Source organism: Balaenoptera acutorostrata, chromosome 17 (genome assembly GCF_949987535.1).
Source record: "Balaenoptera acutorostrata chromosome 17, mBalAcu1.1, whole genome shotgun sequence".
Taxonomy (NCBI): Eukaryota; Metazoa; Chordata; class Mammalia; order Artiodactyla; family Balaenopteridae; genus Balaenoptera; species Balaenoptera acutorostrata.
This window is the reverse complement of record NC_080080.1, coordinates 69,681,264-69,703,490: the sequence shown is the minus strand read 5'-3', so window position 1 is coordinate 69,703,490 and position 22,227 is coordinate 69,681,264. Positions and strand designations below refer to the sequence as shown.

The window sequence follows — 22,227 nt, the reverse complement described above, 5'->3', positions numbered from 1 at the left end:
ACGTATATATACACCACACCATGTATACACACACACACATATACCACGTATATATACACCACACCATGTATACACACACACACATATATACCACATATATATACACCACACCATGTATACACACACACACATATATATACCATATCTTCTTTATCCATTCATCTCCTGATGGACACTTGGGTTGCCTCCATATCTCAGCAAGTGTAAATAACATTGCTATGAATATTGGGGTGCATGCATCTTTTCAAATTAGTGTTTTTGTTTTTTTCAGATATATACCCAGGAGTGGAATTGCTTGGTCATATGGTAGTTCTATTTTTAGATTTTTGAGAAATCTTCATACTGGTTTCCACAATGGCTGCACTGATTTACATTCCCATCAACAGTATACAACTGTTCCCTTTTCTCCACATCCTCGCCAACATTTGTTATTTTGGTTCTTTTTGATGATGGCCATTCTGACAGGTGTGATTTTGCTTTGCATTTCTCTGATGATTAGTGATGCCGAGCATCTTTTCATGTGCCTGTTGGCCATCTGTATGTCTTCTTTGGAAAATATCTATTCAGGTCTTCTGCCCATTTTTTTAATCTGGTTGTTTGTTTTTTTGATGTTGAGTTTCATGAGCTGTTCATATATTTTGGATATTAATCCCTTATCGGTCATTTGCAAATATCTTCTCCCATTCAGTAGGTTGTCCTTTTACTTTATTGATGGTTTCCTTTGCTATGCAAAAGTGTTTAAGTTTAATTAGGTCCCATTTGTTTATTTTTGCTTTTATTTCCTCTGCTTTACGAGACAGATACAAAAAAAATATTGTTACGATTTATGTCAAAGAGTGTTCTGCCTATGTTTTCCTCTAGGAGTTTTATAGTTTCTGGTCTTATATTTAGGTCTTTAGTCCATTTTATATATGTTTTAGAGAACGTTCTAATTTTATCCTTTTACCTGTAGCTGTCCAATTTTCTCAGCACCACTTATTGAAGAGAGTTTTTTTCATTGTATACTCTTGTCTCCTTTGTCACAGATTAATTGACCATGGGTGTGTAGGTTTACTTCCGGACTCTCTATTCTGTTCCATTGACCTATGTATCTGTTTTTGTGGCAGTACATATCGTTTTGATTACTGTAGCTTGGTAGTATAGTCTGAAGTCAGGGAGCATGATTCCTCCAGCTCTGTTCTTCTTTCTCAAGATTTAAACTGTCAGTGTTCTTGAGGGCAGGAATCATGTGTTTTTCTTGTTTGTATCTCCTATGCCTATCATACTGCCCTTAGAAATATTTATTAAGTAAATTAATCAATTTATTAATATGATTCAGACTAGAGGATGCCTCCAGAAAATTCTTCTTCTCTTTTTTCTCTATTGATATTCTTTGGTTTTGGGGTCAAAGCCCTTTAACTGGATATATGGGGGAATTATCTTTCTGGCTAAAGATCTGAGTCTTTAACTCCACAGTGTCCCCATCCCTCCTCCAGTCAGTCACCATGTTTCATCCCTCTACCTTTCCAGTGTCGTCTTTCTCTCCTCTCTGCCTCTATCCTAATTTTGACGTTCCTCATCTCTCACCTGGACAACACTATGGCCTCTCAACTGGTCTCCCTGCCACCACACACTTTAATCCATCCTTCTTACTGCTATCAGAGCACTTTTCTAAAACACAAATAGATCATGTTATTCTGCCCAGCTCCCCCCCCCCCACCCCAGCTCTCATTGGCTCCTCATGGGCAACACCACCAGTGCCCACCCCTCAGCATGGTGTCCAAGCCCTGGCTGACTGAACGTTTTTAGACTCATGTTCTCTCCTGCAGACCCCATAAGCAGCCCCATCCCCAGCCCTCACTCACCAGTTCCTGCTTCCTCATCCCTCCCACGCCTCTTTGCCTTTGTTCCTCTCCTTCCTTCAGCTTGGACTGTCCAGCTCCTCTCTTGAAACCTATCAAAGTCCTTCCACACCTGGAAGGCTCAACTCAAAAGTCACTTGTCTGCAGCTTTCCCATCTCATGCCAGTCAGAATTTCTCTTCCGTCTCTCCTCTGTGAGGGTGACACTCATTCCTCTATTTTTCAGCTTTCACTCGGCCTCAGATCACAGCTGGTTGTTTACCTGCCAGTCTCCCTCACCGACCACTAGTTTTGAAGAACAAGAACTGGATAGTATTCCTATTTGCCTATCAGCCATAGCAGAGGCTCAACAAATGTTTACTGAGTGAATCAATCTGCTCTATAGGAAGGTCCCTCCTAGTCTATCACATTAAAATACCATTTGTGTTCTACATTTTAAGGTCAGTTTTATTATAATTTAAGGTTATAATAGAAGGTAAGAGATTGCACAAGAGCCTGAACAACAATGTTGTTTGCTAGCTTTCCAGCGTACCCTTAAAATATGTGCAAATAAAATTATACCTGAGAATAAGAATATACCCGAGAATGAGAATAAACAAAAAGGGAATCAGTGGTTTTAAATCATATTACTGCTTTGTCTTTGATTGTTGCCCATGGTCCTTTCCAGTCTAGGGGTGGTGAATGAGATGAATTAGTGCTATTTTTTGCTGTGGAACTTGCTGGAAGCCCATTCTGGAATCTCTCTCCCAGAATTACATAGCCTAGAATGGCATGCCAGAACCTCATTTTAAATAGATGCCAGTATAAGAAAACAGATATTGTATTCTAATGAAATATGTCACGTTAATTAAAATGTCACATTAATTAAAATATTTTTGCTGATGTACACTTTGTTTCTCTACATAGTAAAACAATACATGTTTGTAAAACGTTCTGAATCAAAGTAAAACATTTTTTCTCTCAATCTATTTCATAGTCAACACCTCTAGGGTGCTATCAAAAGAGATGATAGGGAAGGCCAGAGGGGTAAAGGGCGATGCATTTGGTTTGTGTTAGAGTAGATAATATGTGATTTATTATTCTCCACCCTATTTGGTGGGGAGGTGAGTGGAGGCCGTGAGGAATGGTGGTGGAAGGAGTATGATATGATTTCTTTATAGGCCCGTGAACTGCTGCCTTTTGGTCCCACTCCCCCATGTTTTACTAATAATAACTAGTGAAGCTAAATAACAAAAACTAACATGCAGTGACTTGAATGGTGGTAGTGCATTTAGAGCTTGATTTTAGTTAAAATTTTATTTTTAGTTTTTTTAGAAAAGAATGTTGACTTATTTTTACTGTTTTTAGTTTTTTTTTGAATGGCCAGTGGTTGTACATGGTTATGCCCTGTCAAGTGCTCCCTCCTTCATCTGTCTAGCCATTCATTTCTTTTCCCCAGAAGCAATCGCTTTTACTACTTTCTTGTACTGTTCCGGGGTGAGTCTATGCATTTATAAGCAAAAAGCCAGAGTTATCATACCCATTTGTGAAAAAAACCTTTTTTACACAAATAGCAGTATTCTTTATACATATTAATCTAAAACCTTACTTTGTTCAACTGTGTGTGTGCGTAAAGTCCTAGAGATTTTTCCATATTAGTCCATAAAATAGCTGTCTGATTCTGATTATTTCTGTCTATCTCACTATATAACTAGTCTAATTTACTTAACTAGTCCTTTGTTGATGGACATTTGATGCTTCTAATCTCTTATGACAAAGAGTGCTGCAATGAAGATCCTTGTATATGTTATTTTCCACACATGTGAGTATAGCCATAAGATAAATTCCTAAAAGGAGAATTAATTACTCAGTCAAAAGGATGTGAATATATATATATATATATATATATATATATATATATATACACACACACACACACACACACATACATTTTTTTTTTGGTAGACATTGCCAAATACCCTTCCACAGAAGTTGTACCCATTCACATTCTTAACAGGAATGTATAATATTGCCTGTCTTCCTATAGCCTTCAAATCTTATTCTCTTTCTATGTCTTTTAACACACAGAACTGTGATGTATAATAAAATTATAAGAATATCAATGGGTCTAAGTTGGATGGTCAGAAAAGGTGTTTTTTAAAATTTTTTTAAATTTTTGGCTGCATTGGGTCTTCCGTGCTGTGCGTGGGTTTTCTCTAGTGGCGAGTGGGGGCTACTCTTCGTTGTGGTACGCGGGCTTCTCATTGTGGTGGCTTCTCTTGTTGCGGAGCACAGGCTCTAGGTGCGTGGGCTCAGTAGTTGTGGCTCGCGGGCTCTAGAGTGCAGGCTCAGTAGTTGTGGCCCATGGGCTTAGTTACTCCACGGCATTTGGGATCTTCCCGCACCAGGGATCGAACCTTGGTCCCCTACACTGGCAGGTGGATTCTTAACCACTGCACCAGCAGGGAAGTCCCAGAAAAGCTGTTTTTATTTAAAGTGTCATTTGAACACAGATAAGTAGAGAAAAATACATTTGAAGACGAAAATTGGAAACTGCTTCCTTGATCTGAAGAAACAATTATTCCAAAATAGCATCCAAACAGAGTACTGACATATAGTAGGTACTCAATAAATTTGTTGAATAACTTCTGTGCCTCTAATGAGTTTTGTTAAATTCTCAGTGATATAATAGGATGGTCTTATTTAAAGTCTCAAAGTGGTGATAAGATCATATATTTAAATGGCACTTATCTCTGTGATTCATTTCAATATATGCATCTTTAAAAAAAATCATGTCGCTTAATTGGTCATTTGGCTAATCACTTGCAGGTTGTATGGAGAAGTAAGTACAGAATATACATTATTAAAGGCAAATTTATTCCTTAAAGTGGAATTCTAAAATTAAATTTAGAAAACATTTAAAAGAAGGAAAAAACAACATTAGTCCTCTAATTCCAGCATTTTGGTATATTTTCTTCCAGTCTTTTTTTCCCTTGTGTTAGTATGTAAATGTATATATATCATTCACACATATCTGTCACATATACATATGGAATTGTCATTATGTTTTATAGAATTGTAATCACAGTGAAAAAATAATTATATAGCCAGAATCAGACTCAATATTATATTATAAGCTTTTTGTTATTTTTATTTATTTTATTAAAATTTTAAAAAAAATTTTTGGCCGTACCGTGCAGCTTGTGGGATCTTAGATCCCCAACCAGGAGTCGAACCCGCACCCTCAGCAGTGAAAGCACTGAGTCTTAACCACTGGACTGCCGGGGAATTCCCTTCTTGTTATTTTTAAATGAACTTTTTAATCCATTTTTATGGCTTCCTGAAATTTCACCAAATGGGTATATATTAATGTATTTAACCATTGCCCTGCTGTTCAATTTTGGGTTGTTTTCAATCTTTTATTGTTATAAATCACATTGTGGTCAGCAACTTTTTCTGTTTCCTTATAATGTGTTTTCAAAATGGAATCCTGAGACCAAGGGGTATGAACAGGCTTAAGGTTCTGCTTTGACTTGCTTCTCTTTTCACTGTTCATGTGTACTGCTCTGATCTGTCCCTGAAGCTTCAATTACTCTCGATGTGCTAAGGACCCACAAGCCTATATGTTCAGACTAGGCCCTTTTCAATACTCCAAGCCTGTATCCAGCTACCTGCTGTACATCTTTCCCTAGATTTCCACAAGCACTTCAGATCCGTTGCTCCAAACTGGACTCATATTTTCCACCAAATCCTTACCTCTTAGTAGATGACACCTCTCTCCACCAGTCAGACACTCCAGCCAGACATGAAATCATCCTAGACTCTTCTCTCACTTCATCGTCTACCTCTCACTGGGGTCCAGTGAATGCTGCTGTTTCCACATTTCTTGTGTGTCTTTCCTCTCCATTCTTGCCACTCCCTCCTGGATGAGGGTCCTGATATAATTTACTAACCGGTACTTTGCCTGACACTCCTACTCAGATGACACTCGGAGGTCAGTCATTTTCTTCCCAGCTTTAAAAGCGCACAGTGATCCTTCCCTGCGCGCTTTTATCCAGTGCCCCCGATTATCCAGTGTTGGTCAAACTTTTCCATCAAAATACTCCTGAGAGGCAAAGTCAACATAGACTATAAGTCCATAACGTCTTTGAAATCTTTATTTTACTTTAGAAATTCATGTGAATTGTCCGGTCTACTTAAGTATGTATTTGTGCTTGTTCTAACATAAAATAAGAATTCTCCTTCTGAAGTCTTCAAATGAAATTGATATGCCCTGAAGGTGTGCTATGGCTTTTTGTGACTTTTTCTGGGACGTGACACCATATACAGATAACCTCAGTTCAGTTTGAAAGGCACGGCTTCTAGAATAAAATCTGGAGAGCCCAGCAGAGCACTGTGTCTCAGCCTGTCCTTCACAAACTATACACTGGGACCTCCTCCTGCCTCATCTCTCACCGGTCCTTCCAGCCATCCTGTGTTCCAGCCGCACAGGGCCACCTGCCATCCTCACAACACCCAGTCCGTTTCATGCTGCATAGTCTCCTCAAGAACATACCTGTTTCCCCTACCTGGAGTGCCCTCATGACTCTCAATCCTTGCTCTGTTTACCTTCTGCCCCGCAGTTCAGTCGACGTGATGACAACTATAGTTTTAATATTCAAATCTGCTATTATCTCATCTGTGAAGACTTTTCTGACTTAATCAAGTAGAACTGGTTCCTTCTTCCTTTATAGCCCCACTGTACCATGTCTATACAGATCTTCCCGGACTTCAGCAAGGTTACATCCAGATAAACCCATCATAAGTTGAAAATATCGTTAAGTTGAAAATGCATTTAATACACTTAAACTACAGGGCATCATGGCTTGCTTAGCTTAGCCTACCTTGAATGTGCTCAGAACATTTACATTAGCCTGCAGTTGGGTAAAATCATCTAACACAAAGCCTATTTGATAATAAGTATTGAAGATCTCATGTAATTTATTGAATACTGTACTGAAAGTGAAAAACTGAGTGGTTTTCTGGGTACAGAATGGCTGCAAGTATATCAGTTGTTGTGTGGCTGACTGGGACTCAGTGCCACTGCCCAGCATCACAGGAGAGTATCGTACCGCATATCACTGGCCCGTGAAAAGATCAAAGTTCGAAGCACCTCTTCTACTGAATGTGTATCGCTTTTGCACCATCATAAGGTTGAAAAAATTGTAAGTTGAACCATCATAAGTTGGGGACCATCTATATATGTATATATCTCTCTCTATACCATATGTATTTCTACGTAGTATCTATAACATTCTGTTCCTTTTTTTCTTTCCTTTCCTTTCCCTCTTTCTCCTTTCTCATCCTTCTCTTCACCTACTCAATGATTTTTAAACACCATGAGGACAGGGAAACTGTTGAATTTGTCTCTGCTTGCCAAGTGCCTAGCCTAGTGTGACAAATAGAATGCATGTGGTACCTTTTAATTTTTTTTTGAATGAATGGAGGAATGAAGGGCATTTTTGATGTGCGGTCAAACTGCTTTTTAATGCCCCCAGAGGTACATGCTCTCCCAATTTTACCATTGCTTCCAGATTAGGTTATCACATCAAACATTTGTGGGAATAATTTAATAGATGAAATGTTATCTTGTTTTATTTTAATATTGTTCTTTGATTACTAGGAGGTTGCCCACTTTACCATATTGCTTTATTTTCATGAATTATGACTGTTTTTAAAATTTCAACTTCTAGAGTCTTGGAGTTTTTCTTTACAGTTTCCATGGACTCTTAAAATTATTTTTATTATGTAATGTTCGGTTCTGAAGTGTATATATAAAAATGATAGTAAAACTTCCTATGCTTTATTTACTGCAAATGTATTTTTTTCTCACATGGTTGCTTATCTTTACTTTGGTTCCTTTTAAAAAACAAACACTTAGTTCTTTATATAATAAAGATACATTAACATTTAGAATTCATTGTGGTATATGCCATGGTTGTCTAAAGATGAGAATAATATTCTTAGGTTAGACTTTTTATTATATTTTGAAATCAATGCTTTCAAATGGGAAAGTATAATTTGAATCCAAATATCTGTCCTCAACAATCCATTTAGTACAGAGCCAGAATGATTACCTTAAAAAGTTCATTTGGTCATATCACTTCTCAATTCAAAACTCTCCGGTGATTTCCCATCCCATTCAGAGCAAAACCCGAAGTCCTTCCTAAGGTGCTGGACCTATATCAGCTTCCCTCTGGCTACTTCTCTGATGCCACCTCCTACCCTTCTCTCCTCCCTCCTCCTTCCTCCCTCACTCAGTTCCAGCCATGCAGCCCTCCTTGCTCTTCCATAAACTCACCAAAGATGCTCCCAACTGAAATCCTTTACACTATCGTTCCTTCTACCTGCTCTTTCCCCAGACCTCCTTCACTCTCAAGTCTCATCTTATGATGAGATCGTCTTCCCTATGCCACCTAAAACAGTTAACCCACCCCCACCATGTCACTCTTTATTACTTTCCTGGTATTATATTTTTCTTCATAGCATGTATGACAACTGACTTTGTTTTGTTTACCACTGTTTCCCCAGTAATCAGCTCAGAAAATAGTAGTTGCATAAATTAATGAATGAATTTAGTCACTCATCTGATAACCTCTGAGATGACAACTATATAAAATGTATTTGGTATTTTTTCTTAGGTTGTGAAAAAAAAATCTTTTTTTCTTACAACTTAAAAATACTACCATCATTAGTATCAGTTATTGCTACGGTTTAAATGTTTGTGTCCCGCCCCCACCCCCGCCACCAAATTCATATGTTGAAATCCTAATGCCCAATGTGATGGTGTTAGGAGGTGGGGCCTTTGGGAGGTAATTAGGTCATGAGGGTGGAGCTCTCATGAATGAGATTAGTGACCTTATCAAAGAGACCCCAGAGAGCTCCCTAGCACCTTCCATCAAGTGAGAACACAGTGAGAAGGCATTACCTGTGAACCAGGAAGCCCTCACTAAACACTGAATCTGCTGGCACCATGATCCTGCACTTCCCAGCCTGCAGAACTGTGAGAAATAAATGTTTGTTTTTTATAAGCCAGTCAGGCTCTTGTACAGTTGACCCCTGAGCAACACAGGTTTTGAACTGCATGGGTTCACTTATATGTGGATTTTTTTCAATAGTAAATACTATAGCACTACATGATCCCTGGTTGGTTGAGTCCTCTGATGCAGAACCTCTGATTTGGAGGAACCACAGATATAGAGGGCAGACTGTATGTTATACTCAGACTTTCAGCTGTGCGGAAGGTCGGCACCCCTAACCCCTGTGTTGGTCAAGGGTCAACTGTATTTTGTTATAGCAGCCTGAATAGATGAAGATAGTTATTTTGGGGGGTACCTAATAACTTCTCCTGACCACTGGGGTTCTGAAGTTCACAAGGGTTTTGTGTGGCTTGGGGAGTGCTATGGTTTTGTGTAATTTGGGAAATGCTATACTAGAAGACAGTGTGAAGGCAAGGTGACTGCCCATGTGTTTCATGTCATTATTCAGCACATCACAGCTTTTCAAACAATTATAAAAAGTGGTGGATAAAAAGAATATCACTGTTTTCTTATCTCTGCATGTAAGAATAGCATTCAAAAGAGATTACTTTAGGAATAGAAAAGTTACTTCAGAAGGAGTTTTGATTAAAAATAAGCATATAGATTGAAAGGAAATGGGAATCTGAAACAAGGAAAATATTTAACATTAGTGATCCAGAAGGAAGATGGTAATGCAGTAGTGAAGTTAAAAACAGTAACAAGGACCAAAACATTCAAAGCGATTAGATACGCATGAAATTTATGAAAATAAAAAAATTATATGACTTGTCAAATGCAAATGATATAGCTGGAGGAAAATGATCAGACAGATGTAGTTTGTTTTTGGTGAACTCAGAAATCCAATAATGCTGAAGAGCAACCAGCATAAGGGAACAAGAATTAGTTGGTAAAAGCTTTAGAATCCTTACTCATATGTCCAGCGTAAGACTAGAGGTCTCCTACAGATTTAGCAGCGTGGGAGGGTTATCTGCTGAAACAAGTACAATAAAATTACTGGACTTAAAAATCATTGCCAAATGAAAATCCAGTAGCTCAGTGTCCCAGGAGCCAAGCGAGTAATTCTGTCACATCCATCATGCCTCGCTTCAAAAATATCATTTTCCTGTATTACTTCAGTGATTTTTGAAGATGAGCTATTTGTAAAAGGTTTTTAAACTTGGTAACATCATTTTCAAAAGCTTCAACAAAGATATTTGTTCATTATGTTGGAATAGATGTTATAAATAAAGATATTGTTATTCACATGCAAATTCTTACATATTTACCCAGAAGAATGATCAGAGAAATAAAACAGTATATCATTTTGTGTACACATACACCCACACAATCAATAACAAACATTATTTAATCTGTGGTTACAAAAAGCTCATTTTTAAAAGCATTGGGTGTGTTTTGCACAAGGAACATGAAATATAAAACAGGGAGATGAAGTGAGTTTTGCATATAATCAGTATCTGGGTTAGGAAAAATTGGATTTAAAAGTGATTTTACAAAAGATAAAATAAGATAGCTCTTTTTAGTGGTGGATTAGCTTGAAAATATGTGTTTGAATCACGAGAGAAGAAAATGAAAGTTTTTGTATTTTCTTGAAGTCTTAGAGGGATTTGCAGTTTAGCCTTGTGATCTTCTATCCTGGAAAGAATGAAGGTGCTCAATGCATTTGTTTTAATTTAAAACTGGGTTTACATGTAACATGTTAGAATCACCCTTAGCAGAGGTGACGGGGATCTTAAGGGTCTAGTTTGACCATGTAGTTGATGTTTAATTCATCACTCTGAGCCCAAAGTTATCCAACTCTTGTCCGTAAATCTCTGATGATGTAAATTCACTTGCACTCCTGTTGTGAATTCCATGCCTCTGGAAATTCGATGTGGAATAGTTCTCTCCCTGAGCTTACCTGGAGGCCAGACTCAGCACTTCCTCATAGCTCCAAATAGCAGACCCAATTCCCCAAAGCCTTAGTAAGTAAAGTAGCTTGTACCGAATATGACAGTGGTGGTGGTTATGGAATACATACTTAAGAGAATTTACATACTTCACAGCAAAATTTAATTAAAATCCTCACTAGACATCCTGGAATTCCAAATCCCTTTCTAGATATCCTAGCAACATTACCTCTGTTTTCTTTCCCTCTCCTTGCCCCCAGTTCTCTGAAATTCCCTATATCTTTATAGCAATTCAGCCCAGGTTCTTAGCTAGAATAGTTCTCTAAAAACTAAAGCCCTTCAGCTGGAGGAACTCTCCTCTCCTCTGGAGGAACTTTCCTTTTTCACTGGAAAGCAGGCCAGTGAACTTCTCTTGTACTTTCACAGGCATTGGCTGGAAACAACCACTAGGTAGTAGTTTCCCTTTTCATCTCAGGTGATCTAGCAAAATATTTGCCCAACCGAAACAGACCCCTCTTATGTTGATAGAGTGAGGGGGTACTGGGAGGAGAAGGGCATATGTGGAGAGGGGCATATGTGATTGGGCTCCTAAAAAACACGGTTTTCTCCATATTACCTGTAATTTACAATATTAGGTAATTGAGTGTTCTAAAAAGAGTAGTTGTATTTTAGTAAATGCCTAATTTGGCCCTAAATGGTAATTAAAATTCCTTATAACAGTTTTATTGAGCTATAATTACATCCCATAAAATTCACTCTTTTGAAGTGTACAATTAAGTGAATTTTAGTATATTCACGATCATCACCACTATCTAATTAAAAAATATTTTCATCATTCCCCAAAGAAACCCCTTACCCCTTATTAGCAGCCACTACTCCCTCTCCCTCACCCTTGGCAACCACTAATCCACTCTGTCTCTATGGATTTGCCTATTCTGGACATTTTATATAAAAAGAATCATACAATATTTGTTATTTTGTGACTGACTTATTTCACTTAGCATATTTTCAAGGTTCATCCATGTTGCAGCATATATCAGTACTTAATTCTTTTTTATGGCCAAATAATATTCTATTGTATGGATATACCATATTTCATTTATCTGTTCATCAGTCGATAGCCATTTGGGTTTTTTATACTTTTTGGCTATTATGAATAATGCTGCTATAAACGTCCATGTACAAGTATTGTATGGACACATGTTTTCATTTCTTGTGGGTATATGCCTAGGAATAGAATTGCTAGGTCATGTGGTAACTCTCTGTTTAACATTTGAGGAACAATTAAACATTTTTCCGAAGTGGTCACATTTTACATTCCCACCAGCAAGTATGAGTGTTCCAATTTTTCCCACACCCTCACTAACACTTGCTATTGTCTGTCTTTTTTATTATAGCCATCTTAGTGGGTGTGAAGTGGTATCTTGATGTGCATTTTCCTGATGGCTAATGATGTTGAGCATCTTTTTATGTGCTTATTCCCATTTGTATATCTTCTTTGGAGAAATGTCTTTTCAAATCATTTATGCACTTAAAATTGCGTTGTCTTTTTATTGTGGTGTTGTAAGAGTTCTGAGTCCCTTATCAGAATATATGATTTGCAAACATGTTCTCCCATGTGTAGGTTGTCCTAATAGTAATTTACATTCAGGCAACACTTGAATTATTCACAGATTGACGCTTAGTACGAAAATCATCCAAACCCTTTGCTTTTCTCCTTGATTTATTCCAATTTGGAAAAATCTGTGCTCACAGTGCCCTCTAAAAAGAGTGCACAGAGGAAGGAAAAAACAACAATACAGTGTCTAGCAGAGAGTATGTGCTCAATTAACTTTGGCAAATGAATGAATGACATTTATCTATTTATTCTTGGTTCCCACCACTACTCTGACTTGTTGAGTCCCTCTGCTGGGCTTTCAGAGCAATGATATGTATTTCATGGCCTGAAAGCCCCCAGGGGGAGTGCTGAAGTATTGGAAAAATGTTCCTGTTTCCATGTGTATGCTCTAAGCTGTCTTGCCTACTCCACATTGAATGCACTAAAGCTTCACGCTGTCATATGCGAGTCCTCAGACTTGTTCATGATTAAGAGCAGTTTCATGATCTCCTCTTTTAAGTCTGAGACTCACCAGTTTCAGAGAAGGAAACATTTGTTTTTGTCAGTTCAATGTTGACTCTATAGTGTTTTCAGTGGTCCTGGGCATTTCTATATCAATTATATTATGGATGTTTGTTTGGAGGTTCACTTAGGGATTTCATTTACTTCAATACCCTTGATCGAAGAGTGGTTCCCTCAGTGAGGTTCACTGTCCCCTTAACCAGGCAAAGAGCTGTGGGGAGATGGATTTGATGCTGTGAGGGGCAAGCCACAGCTTGCCTGCCTGTCAGGTCAGCTGAATCTATTTAGGAGACCTTGCGGGGAAGGAGATGGGCCCAGCCAGGCAGTCTGCATTCCTACATCATTTACAACGGTCTATCAAGGTCATTTTTGCAACTGACATTTGACAAAAATCCCCTGTTCATCTTGAGTGCCGACTCACAGAAAGAATCAGAACGATTCAAAAATGGGGAGAATCAAAGGAATTCCAGTTGGGACCGCAGTTGGGAACTAAGAAATCAAAGAAGGTGTATGTATGAAGGAAACAGGCTGGGGAAAGGAAGAAGAACAGAGGGAAGCAAGCCACTACTTTGTAACCGTATATAAACAAGAGTCTAGCTTTACACCGGCAGAGCTGGCTGGCCTGCTAGCGTGGCTCAGCTCAGTTACCATTCCTGGTACTCAGGTGATTGTGGGTATCACGCCCATGACACACCTATGGATGTGGGTACCTGCCAGCTAGTGAAACGGGACACACAGTTATGAGCATGCAAAATGGCCCCATCTCAGGGATGGACAAAAGAGCATTTTTAAAAAATTAGTGGCATCAGGGAGTTAATCTGAACAAGTTTGCTGTCAGTCCAGGCTGAAGAAAAAAATTTCTCAATCTATACAGCCATCAATAATACCACTTTATAGTATTTATGCAATGCTTTTCCTTCTCTCATAAGTGCAAACACTTTAAAGCTTACCTCATGGCTCATCATCACAACCCTCTCCTGAAGGAAAGAGGTAGTTTCACAGACAACTGACCTGAGGCTCAGAGGTGAATTGACTGTTCTGGAGGGTGGGGGAGAAGGGTTGGGTCACTGAGATGTAGACCCCTTTTTGGAGCTAGGACTGAATCAGTCATTAAGCATATGTAAAGTCCTTTAATTTCCGTAAGAACCCTGTGAGGTGGGTATTATTATTAATTTGGTAGATTGAAGAAAATCATCCAAATCATTGAGCTAATAATGGTAGAATGAAACCATGTATCTGTCATATTCTAGAACCATATTGTTTCTGCTCTACCATGTTCTGATTTACCAATTCTAACTGATTAAAGAGGTTGCCTGGAGGGTTCTGTGGAAGAAGTCTCAGCCACACGCAGTTATTCCACTGGATGCTGGTGGGAATGGGAGGAGTGGCATCTAGTTACAGAACCAAAGCCTCATAGAAGGAGGGCTTTTGTCATGGGCTTCATTTCTAAGAGACTCACGGAAGACTTTCTGTTACACAACGGTCTATACTTTGAGGGTGCTAAGAAAGGACACCGAGAAAGGGCAGCTCCTTACAACTGCATGTGGGTAACACTTCTCCTTTCCCTCCCCGCTGTTACCAAGTACAATAACTAGTGAAGGAAACCAGAATATGTCACCCCCAAATATGCCTCTTTGACATAAAAATTATTTCGAGCCCAAGGCAATTAAGCAGCAGGAAATGCAGGAAAAGCTCTCTCCTCCCTCCCCTTTTCTGCCTAAAGACAGGACATAAATTCTCCTACTGGAGACAGACTCTTAACCCAGAGACAGCACCACAGGAATCAGCAAAAAAAACCTTCCTGCATTAGTTACCTCTCGTATATTTACCTCCCCACAGTTGGCTGCCTTTGGAAGCCTAAAACTGTATTCCTTTGTACTATCGTTTCTCTACCAGTTTATTGCTCTTTGTTGAAGACACTATATAAGCTGGTGTTCTAAGCTGCCACTTTGAGTTACTTTTCATGAGGTTTCTTCCATGTGACATGTGCAGCGCACGTTAATAAACCATTTTTCTCTTGTTACTCTGTCTTTCTGTTTAAGAGCCCCAGCCGAAAACCCAAGATGGGTTAGAAGTATACTACCCATCTTCTACGCTAGCTATGGCTAATTTTCTGTTTCTCTCTTTCTCTTTTGCTACTACCTGCTTCTTTATTTTGCCACAAGAGTTTCCTTCCTTAAAATGACATCCTCTCCTTACTTGAATGGTAACTATTATGAAACATGGAATGCAGTGGAAATATATTCGCCACGTGAGTGGCCAATCAGTGTATGATTGGCAGGTTGGTAGATTCTAGACAAGGATTTGGCAGCTCTGATCATCGTAGACAGATGAAGGCAGGATCAGTGTTACCCTCAGTGAAAGGATGAATACATTTCACTGGATTTATACTACATACCACAGTTCCTGTTTTAGTTTCTGAATGACAAATATTCCTTAGTTTTCTGCTTTTACATCTGTGTTTAAGTTTTCAATTTTCAGGATTGGGTTGACAGATTTAAATCCTTGATTCTTTTGTATTTTTATAAAAATGCTTTCATTTCCTTTTGCAAATTATAGCTACAATGTACAACGTAGGAGGTTTTCACATACACAAAGACATCAGTCTTACATTGGAGTCCCAGTGGGCTCATCATTTTTGAGAGTGAAAGATATGGATACCTTTGGATCCGAATCCCTATTAATCCCCAACTTACCGCACCATTTCACCCTCCAGTTTCGATTGGCATCCACTCCACGGCAGCGAAACCTTGAGTTCCTTGACCTTGTTTTTCTCCAAAATCGATCCTAGATGTAATTAAAAAAAGAGGTGCAGAAAAAACACTTAAGAGGTTATTCCCATTCGTTTTAGTAGCTCAGTCAGTGAATGAATCACAGCATGGAGGGGGAGGGAGAGTTCCCTTGGGAATAAACAAGTCCAGGGAGTGGGAAGAGGACAGGATTAGCATCGGAGACTCAGGTTCATGCTCCAATTTCTGCCACAAACTTTTCTCTTACCTTCTCTTGGCCTCATTTCTTCACAGGCAAAATTGAGTGAGCTGGACTGGACTAGTGATTTTTTCACAATTTATTTGGAAGGAGAAATCTTTATTTACATGAAATCTTAGGCAAAGCCAAACATATAAAGGAAATCAAAAGGTTGCTGCTATGCTGGGGAAGAGAGTGGAAGTCTCCTTTGTAGCTCTGGAAGCACTAGGCTAGCTGCCCACCAAGCTTCTTTCCTGTTTCAGGACTGTTTTCCATGATTTTTTCAGTTGGATAGGCAAAGTGACTTACATTGGTCCAGCTAAAATGGTATCCATCAACGTTAAACACAGGCATGATATAGAAATACAGATGATTCAACATTTTTCTCATGGTTGGGTCACTCCTATATGTTAGAAGAGCCTAAAAGACAAAGGTGACATTTTTCTTACAAATTGATCCCAAATACAGATTTGGAAAATAAATATGAGAAATCCTTTTTATCCATGTGAAATACCAAATACGTTGGGTTAAAAAGTAACAAGCTAATATGAACTATACTCTTTGACATCATATGTTCTTTCTGGAGAATTTTGTCTCAGACTATTTATTACTGATAACATCTTAGCAAAGGTGGCAAAACAGATTAATTGGGCAGCCTCTGGCAGTATTTCAGATCTCGCTAAACTTTAGGATGATTAAGAAAGCAACAATTTAGATATGCTTTTGTATAATTGGTCCTTTTTAAGATTCCATTCAATTGTGGACAAAACAATTACCTAAATATTTCGATATCCCTACATGATACATCATAACACAAGCTAGTTATTTATGTCACTTAATTGTTTCTGTCTAATTGGTAGCAGACTCAAGTCTTGGAACTTATTGCATGGACACTCTATTCTCTCCTGACTTTCCTATAAAAAGTTCAATGGACAATTATTTATTGTGTCACCTTTATCGTGGCTCCTTTGAAATCTCACTCTTGTGATTGGGTCTGACCCCAAGTCTGAAGATTCTGCACTATTTGGCCTCAAAAGAAGAGCACTGAATGTGCTAAGTCAAGTTAAGAATACAAACATTTTGAAATACCATTCCTATGGAATGGACTTTTAAAAAAGTTCTTTTTGATGCATGTTTGTCTATTTGTAAAGTACCTTAGAGAAACACATAGAATATTTGTAACAATGGCTGCCGTGGGGAGGGGGACTGGGGGACAATATATGGCAAAGAGTATTACCTTTCATTTTATACCCATTTGGATTGTTTGAATTTTAACCATATTAAAACACAATTAAAAGTAAAATAATTCTTAAATTATACATATATCTTGCTTTGGAAAATTCAGTACTTAAAATTTTAATTTTCTTTTACATCCAGTTAAGTAGAATTTCTGAACCCATCACAAGCAGCATTCTGTATTTACACAGTGAGAATTCTGTTCATAGTAAGCAATCCAATAATACAATTTATTATTAGAAACTATCACTATATTAGAAATAGTAATGAAAATATAGAGATATATTCAAGAACATAAGACATGAGTTAAATACAATTTTATTAAATATAATTTAAATACCTATGGTATTAACACAAGCTGATAAACATTAATACAGTTCTTTTTTAACATCTTTATTGGAGTATAATTGCTTTACAATGTTGTGTTATTTTCTGCTTTATAACAAGGTGAATCAGCTATACATATACATATATCCCCATATCTCCTCCCTCTTGCATCTCCCTCCCACCCTCCCTATCCCACTCCTCTAGGTGGTCACAAAGCACCGAGCTGATCTCCCTGTGCTATGTGGCTGCTTCCCACTAGCTATCTATTTTACATTTGGTAGTATATATAAGTCCATGCCACTCTCTCACTGCGTCCCAGCTTACCCTTCCCCTCCCCATGTCCTCAAGTCCATTTTCTATTAGGTCTGCGTCTTTATTCCCGTCCTGCCCCTAGATTCTTTTTTTTTTTTTTTAGATTCCATAATATATGTGTTAGCATACGGTATTTGTTTTTCTCTTTCTGACTTACTTCACTCAATACAATTCTCCTTTATTTAAGACTCAATAATTTGTTGGCCAAATAGCTTCAGTAGAACTTTCATACATGCTTGAATTTCTATTAACAGTCCAATGCCTCAAACTAGGGGAAAATTCTGGTATGTGATTGTATATACCCTGGAATTTTGTTTTCGTCTAATAAACAGAGGTCCTCCAAAGCTTGGAGGAAATCTCCTGGTGGGGATGGCAGAGACAAAGCAGTATGATTAGCTAATATTCCTCCCTTAAAGTTAGGGGGTTGTGGCTTTCCATGCCACTCTAGAGAAGAAGAAGAGATGCAAGGAAAGAGATTGGGAGCAACAAGGCAGGAACAAAGGGGAAGGAAAAAGTCATGGTAATTTCTCTCTCTCCTCTCCTAGCATTGGGATCCATGGTCTATTTGTCTCAGTCCAAACGGGGAAGCCTCACTTTTTCCAAGCACAGAAAGGGTGTTACATGTTAGCACGTAAGCGCCAGACTTGCTGGAGACTTGCATGGGGACTTTCTCATCTTATCCTGCCTTCTCTCCCTCCAGTGCAAATGACCGCCATACTTTTGTATTGGAGAGAATATTATGATCTTCCTTTTTAAAAATCACAGTATACTTCAAGCAAATAGAAAAAATACAGAGAAGAATATTTCATCCATGTGCCCACCAACTACATCTTGCCATATTTCTCAAATCTTTTAAAAAGAAAATCAAGACATTATAGATAAAACTAAAGCTCCCTTTTTATCACTCTCAGATCCCATTTTCCTCCCCTCCACCAATCAGTATCCTAAATATGACATTATCGTTTCCTTGCATGATTTTCTGTTTTGCTACATACATACGGATTCATGAACAATATATAATATGTGTATGCTTTGAAATTTCATGCCAATGAGATCATGATGTGTCAATCTTCAGTTGGCTTTTCTCTCCAGTATTATGTTTGTGACACTTATTAAGTTGATGATTTATTCATTTTAACTGTTATATGGCATTCCATTATAGGTAAATGCACGATATATCTACCTCTTATATTGTTGATGGACAGTTATGTTGCTTCTGATATTTCATTGTTACAAGATTGCAGTGAACATTCTTGCACATTTCTCCTAGACATGTGTGACAGTTTCTTTATGATATATAGGAATAATTTGCTGGGTCATGGATTCACATACCTTCCACTTTACTAAATGTTGCCATTTTCTGTCTAAATCAGTAAAGATTTTCATTTGCAGTGAATGAGAGTCCCCATTGTTCTACAACTTACCAACCGTTGGTTTTGTTAAGATTTCAATTAAAAAAATTAACGGGTATGAAATTATGTTTTGTTGTTTTACTTCATATTTCCTTGATTATAATTTATATTGAACAGCTTTAATATAATGACAGGCCATCGTATAAATTGCTCACTCATACTTTTGCCCATTTTTTTCTATTAAACTCTCATTCTTATATTCTGAATATTAATCCTTTTGTTATATGCATTATGAACATCTTCCTTTCTTGCAGCTTATTGCTTTCTATTTTCATCACGTTGTTGTTGTATTGATATATGTTTTTAATTTTATCACTAGTAAATGTATAAGCTTATTTAAGAACCCATCTCTGCCTTAAGATCATAAATCTATTATCTTGTATTTTCTTCAAAAAGCCATTTTAAAGTTTCATTTTAAATGTAGGCCTTAAACCTCCCAGAAATGTTTTTTTACATGATGTTCAGTTGGGATTTTTTTGTTTTTATTTATTTATTTATTTTTTGGCTGCATTGGGTCTTCGTTGCTGTATGAGGGCTTTCTCTAGTTGCTGTGAGTGGGGACTACTCTTCGTTGCAGTGCAAGGGCTTCTCATTGCGGTGGCTTCTCTTGTTGCAGAGCACAGGCTCTAGGCGTGCAGGCTTCAGTAGTTGTGGCACATGGGCTTCAGTCATTGTGGCTTGCGGGCTCTAAAGTGCAGGTTCACTAGTTGTAGCACATGGGCTTAGTTGCTCCGCGGCATGTGGGATCTTCCCAGACCAGGGCTCGAACCCATGTCCCCTGCATTGGCAGGCGGATTCTTAACCACTGCACCACCAGGGAAGCCGCTCAGTTGGGATTTATTAATTTATTTTTCCATTGTGGAAGCCCAGTTGCACTACTGTACTCATTTGGATGGGTCATCTTTTCCCTAGTGAGGTAGTATATGACCTCTGTCAAGTATCAAGTTTTCTTTCAAGGGTGGAATTGCTCTAACACACTTTGGTTTATATCCATTCACCAACACCACACCATGGTTTACATAGAATCTGTTGAGTTTGGTAGGATGTCTCCCCATACTGTCCCACTTCAAAATTGTCTTGGCTATTTTTGACTCTTCTCCATTTACATTAATTTTGAAACCGAGGTTGAGTACATTACAGATGTTCTGTTCTACATTAGGTTGTTTATTTTTGTCACTAATGGATATTGAATTTTAGCAAATAATCTTTCTTCATGAATTAACATAATCATATAGTTGTTGTTATGATCAATTTCAGTAAGTAATTTTCTATCATTAAATCATCCTTGTATTCCTGGGATAAGCCAATTTGGTTATGATATGTACTCTTATTATGTTGGCTGGATTAAGGTTGCTAATATTTACTTCTATATTTTTGAGTGACATAGGCCTATAATTTCCTTTCTTATTTTGTCCTTGTCTTGCTTTGGTATCAGGGTTATATTACTCTATTATTATTTGGGGAGTAAACCATCTAGGCCTAGAGCAGAAATGAATTAAATATAAAACAAAGATATAGTAGGGAAGATGTATCTTTGATTTCTGTTTCATTGTTTTCCGCTCTTTATTGTTTCTTTCTTTCATTGACTCTTTTTCTAATTTCTTGAGTTGAAAGCTTAGCTCATTAATTTGGACACATTATTTTCTAATATATTTATTTAAAACTATAAATTCCCCTTCAGTAGTACATTAGCTACATTTTATATGTTTTGACATATAATTTTACTTCCATTCAGTTGTAAATATCAAAAAATTTCTTTGACTTCTTTAAACCATGAGCTCTTCATAAATATTTTTATATTTTAAAACGTGAGTTTTCTTTGAGTCATATTTTTATAAATTGTTTTTAACAACTGCATTATAGCCAGAGCATATGGTCTATGTGATATAGTTTCTTTGGTATCCCTTGAACCTTGCTTTATGGCCTAGTATATTGTCAATTTTTGCAAAGGTTCCAGTTGTGCTTGAAGACAATATGCATCCTCTAATTATTGGGTATGGATTCTAGTATGTGTTTATTAGATTAAGCTTATTAATTACATTGTTTTTATCATCTATATTGTTTTTAAAAAAAATTTTTTTAAACAATTAATTAATTTGCCTGTGCCAGGTCTTAGTTGCTGTGTGTGGGATCTTCATTGCAGCATGGGGGGTTTTTTAGTTGTGGCATGCGGGCTCTTAGTTGTGGCATGCATGTGGGATCTAGTTCCCTGACCAGGGATCGAACCTGGGCCCCCTGCATTGGGATCATGGAGTCTTAACCACTGGACCACCAGGGAAGTCCTTATCATCTATAGTCTTACTAAAAATTTTTCCTGTCTGCTATCTTAATCACTGAGCTGTGTTTAAAAACTAAATTATTTTAGATTTATCACTTTTTCTTGTAACTGTCAAATGTTGTTTTATATATTTTTAGGCCATTAACATGGCTTCATTTTTTTAAAAATTTAATTAATTAATTTTCGGCTGCGTTGGGTCTTCGTTGCTGTGCGCGGGTTGCGGCGAGCGGGGGCTACTCTTCATTGTGGTGTGCAGGCTTCTTACTGCGGTGGCCTCTCTTGTTGCGGAGCACAGGCTCCAGGCGTGTGGGCTCTGTAGTTGTGGCACACGGGCTTAGTTGCTCCACGGCATGCGGGATCTTCCCGGGCCAGGGCTCAAACCCCTGTCCCCTGCATTGGCAGGTGGATTATTAACCACTGCGCCACCAGGGAAGCCCTCACATGGCTTCATTTTAAAGTTCTTCATTTCCAAATACTACATTAACTAAGGAAGCTGTCCTCTAGTGTTCTATTCTGGAGTGGATCTAATTTCCGAGACTTGCAGAACATGTTCTTCGTCTGACAAATAAACAGGGTGTCATCGTATTGCATATGCTATATTTGTGATTTTTATAACTCTCTAAGAATCGCAGCCATTCTCCATCTGGTCAGACAAAATGAGACTGATCACAGTGTGATGACTGTCCAGTGCTGAAGAGGACGATTCAGAGACCTCCTTGCTTCAGTGCTTTAAGTAATAGGACATAGATGATTTCTCTTTTATGGTTTAGGTGATGTTTCTAGAAAAAAGAT

At 37.9% G+C, this 22,227-nt stretch overlaps 1 protein-coding gene across 1 annotated transcript in view; it reads right to left on the bottom strand.

Moving 5' to 3' along the window:
• Positions 1-22,227, bottom strand: part of CPA6 (carboxypeptidase A6) — a 264,464-nt gene that overhangs the window by 27,224 nt on the left and 215,013 nt on the right. The window contains exons 7-8 of the mRNA XM_007185024.2: positions 16,180-16,290; positions 15,600-15,690 (exon numbers count right to left, since the gene is read on the bottom strand). Coding sequence (XP_007185086.1) covers positions 15,600-15,690; positions 16,180-16,290 — 202 coding nt within the window. The remainder of the gene's footprint in view (positions 1-15,599; positions 15,691-16,179; positions 16,291-22,227) is intronic.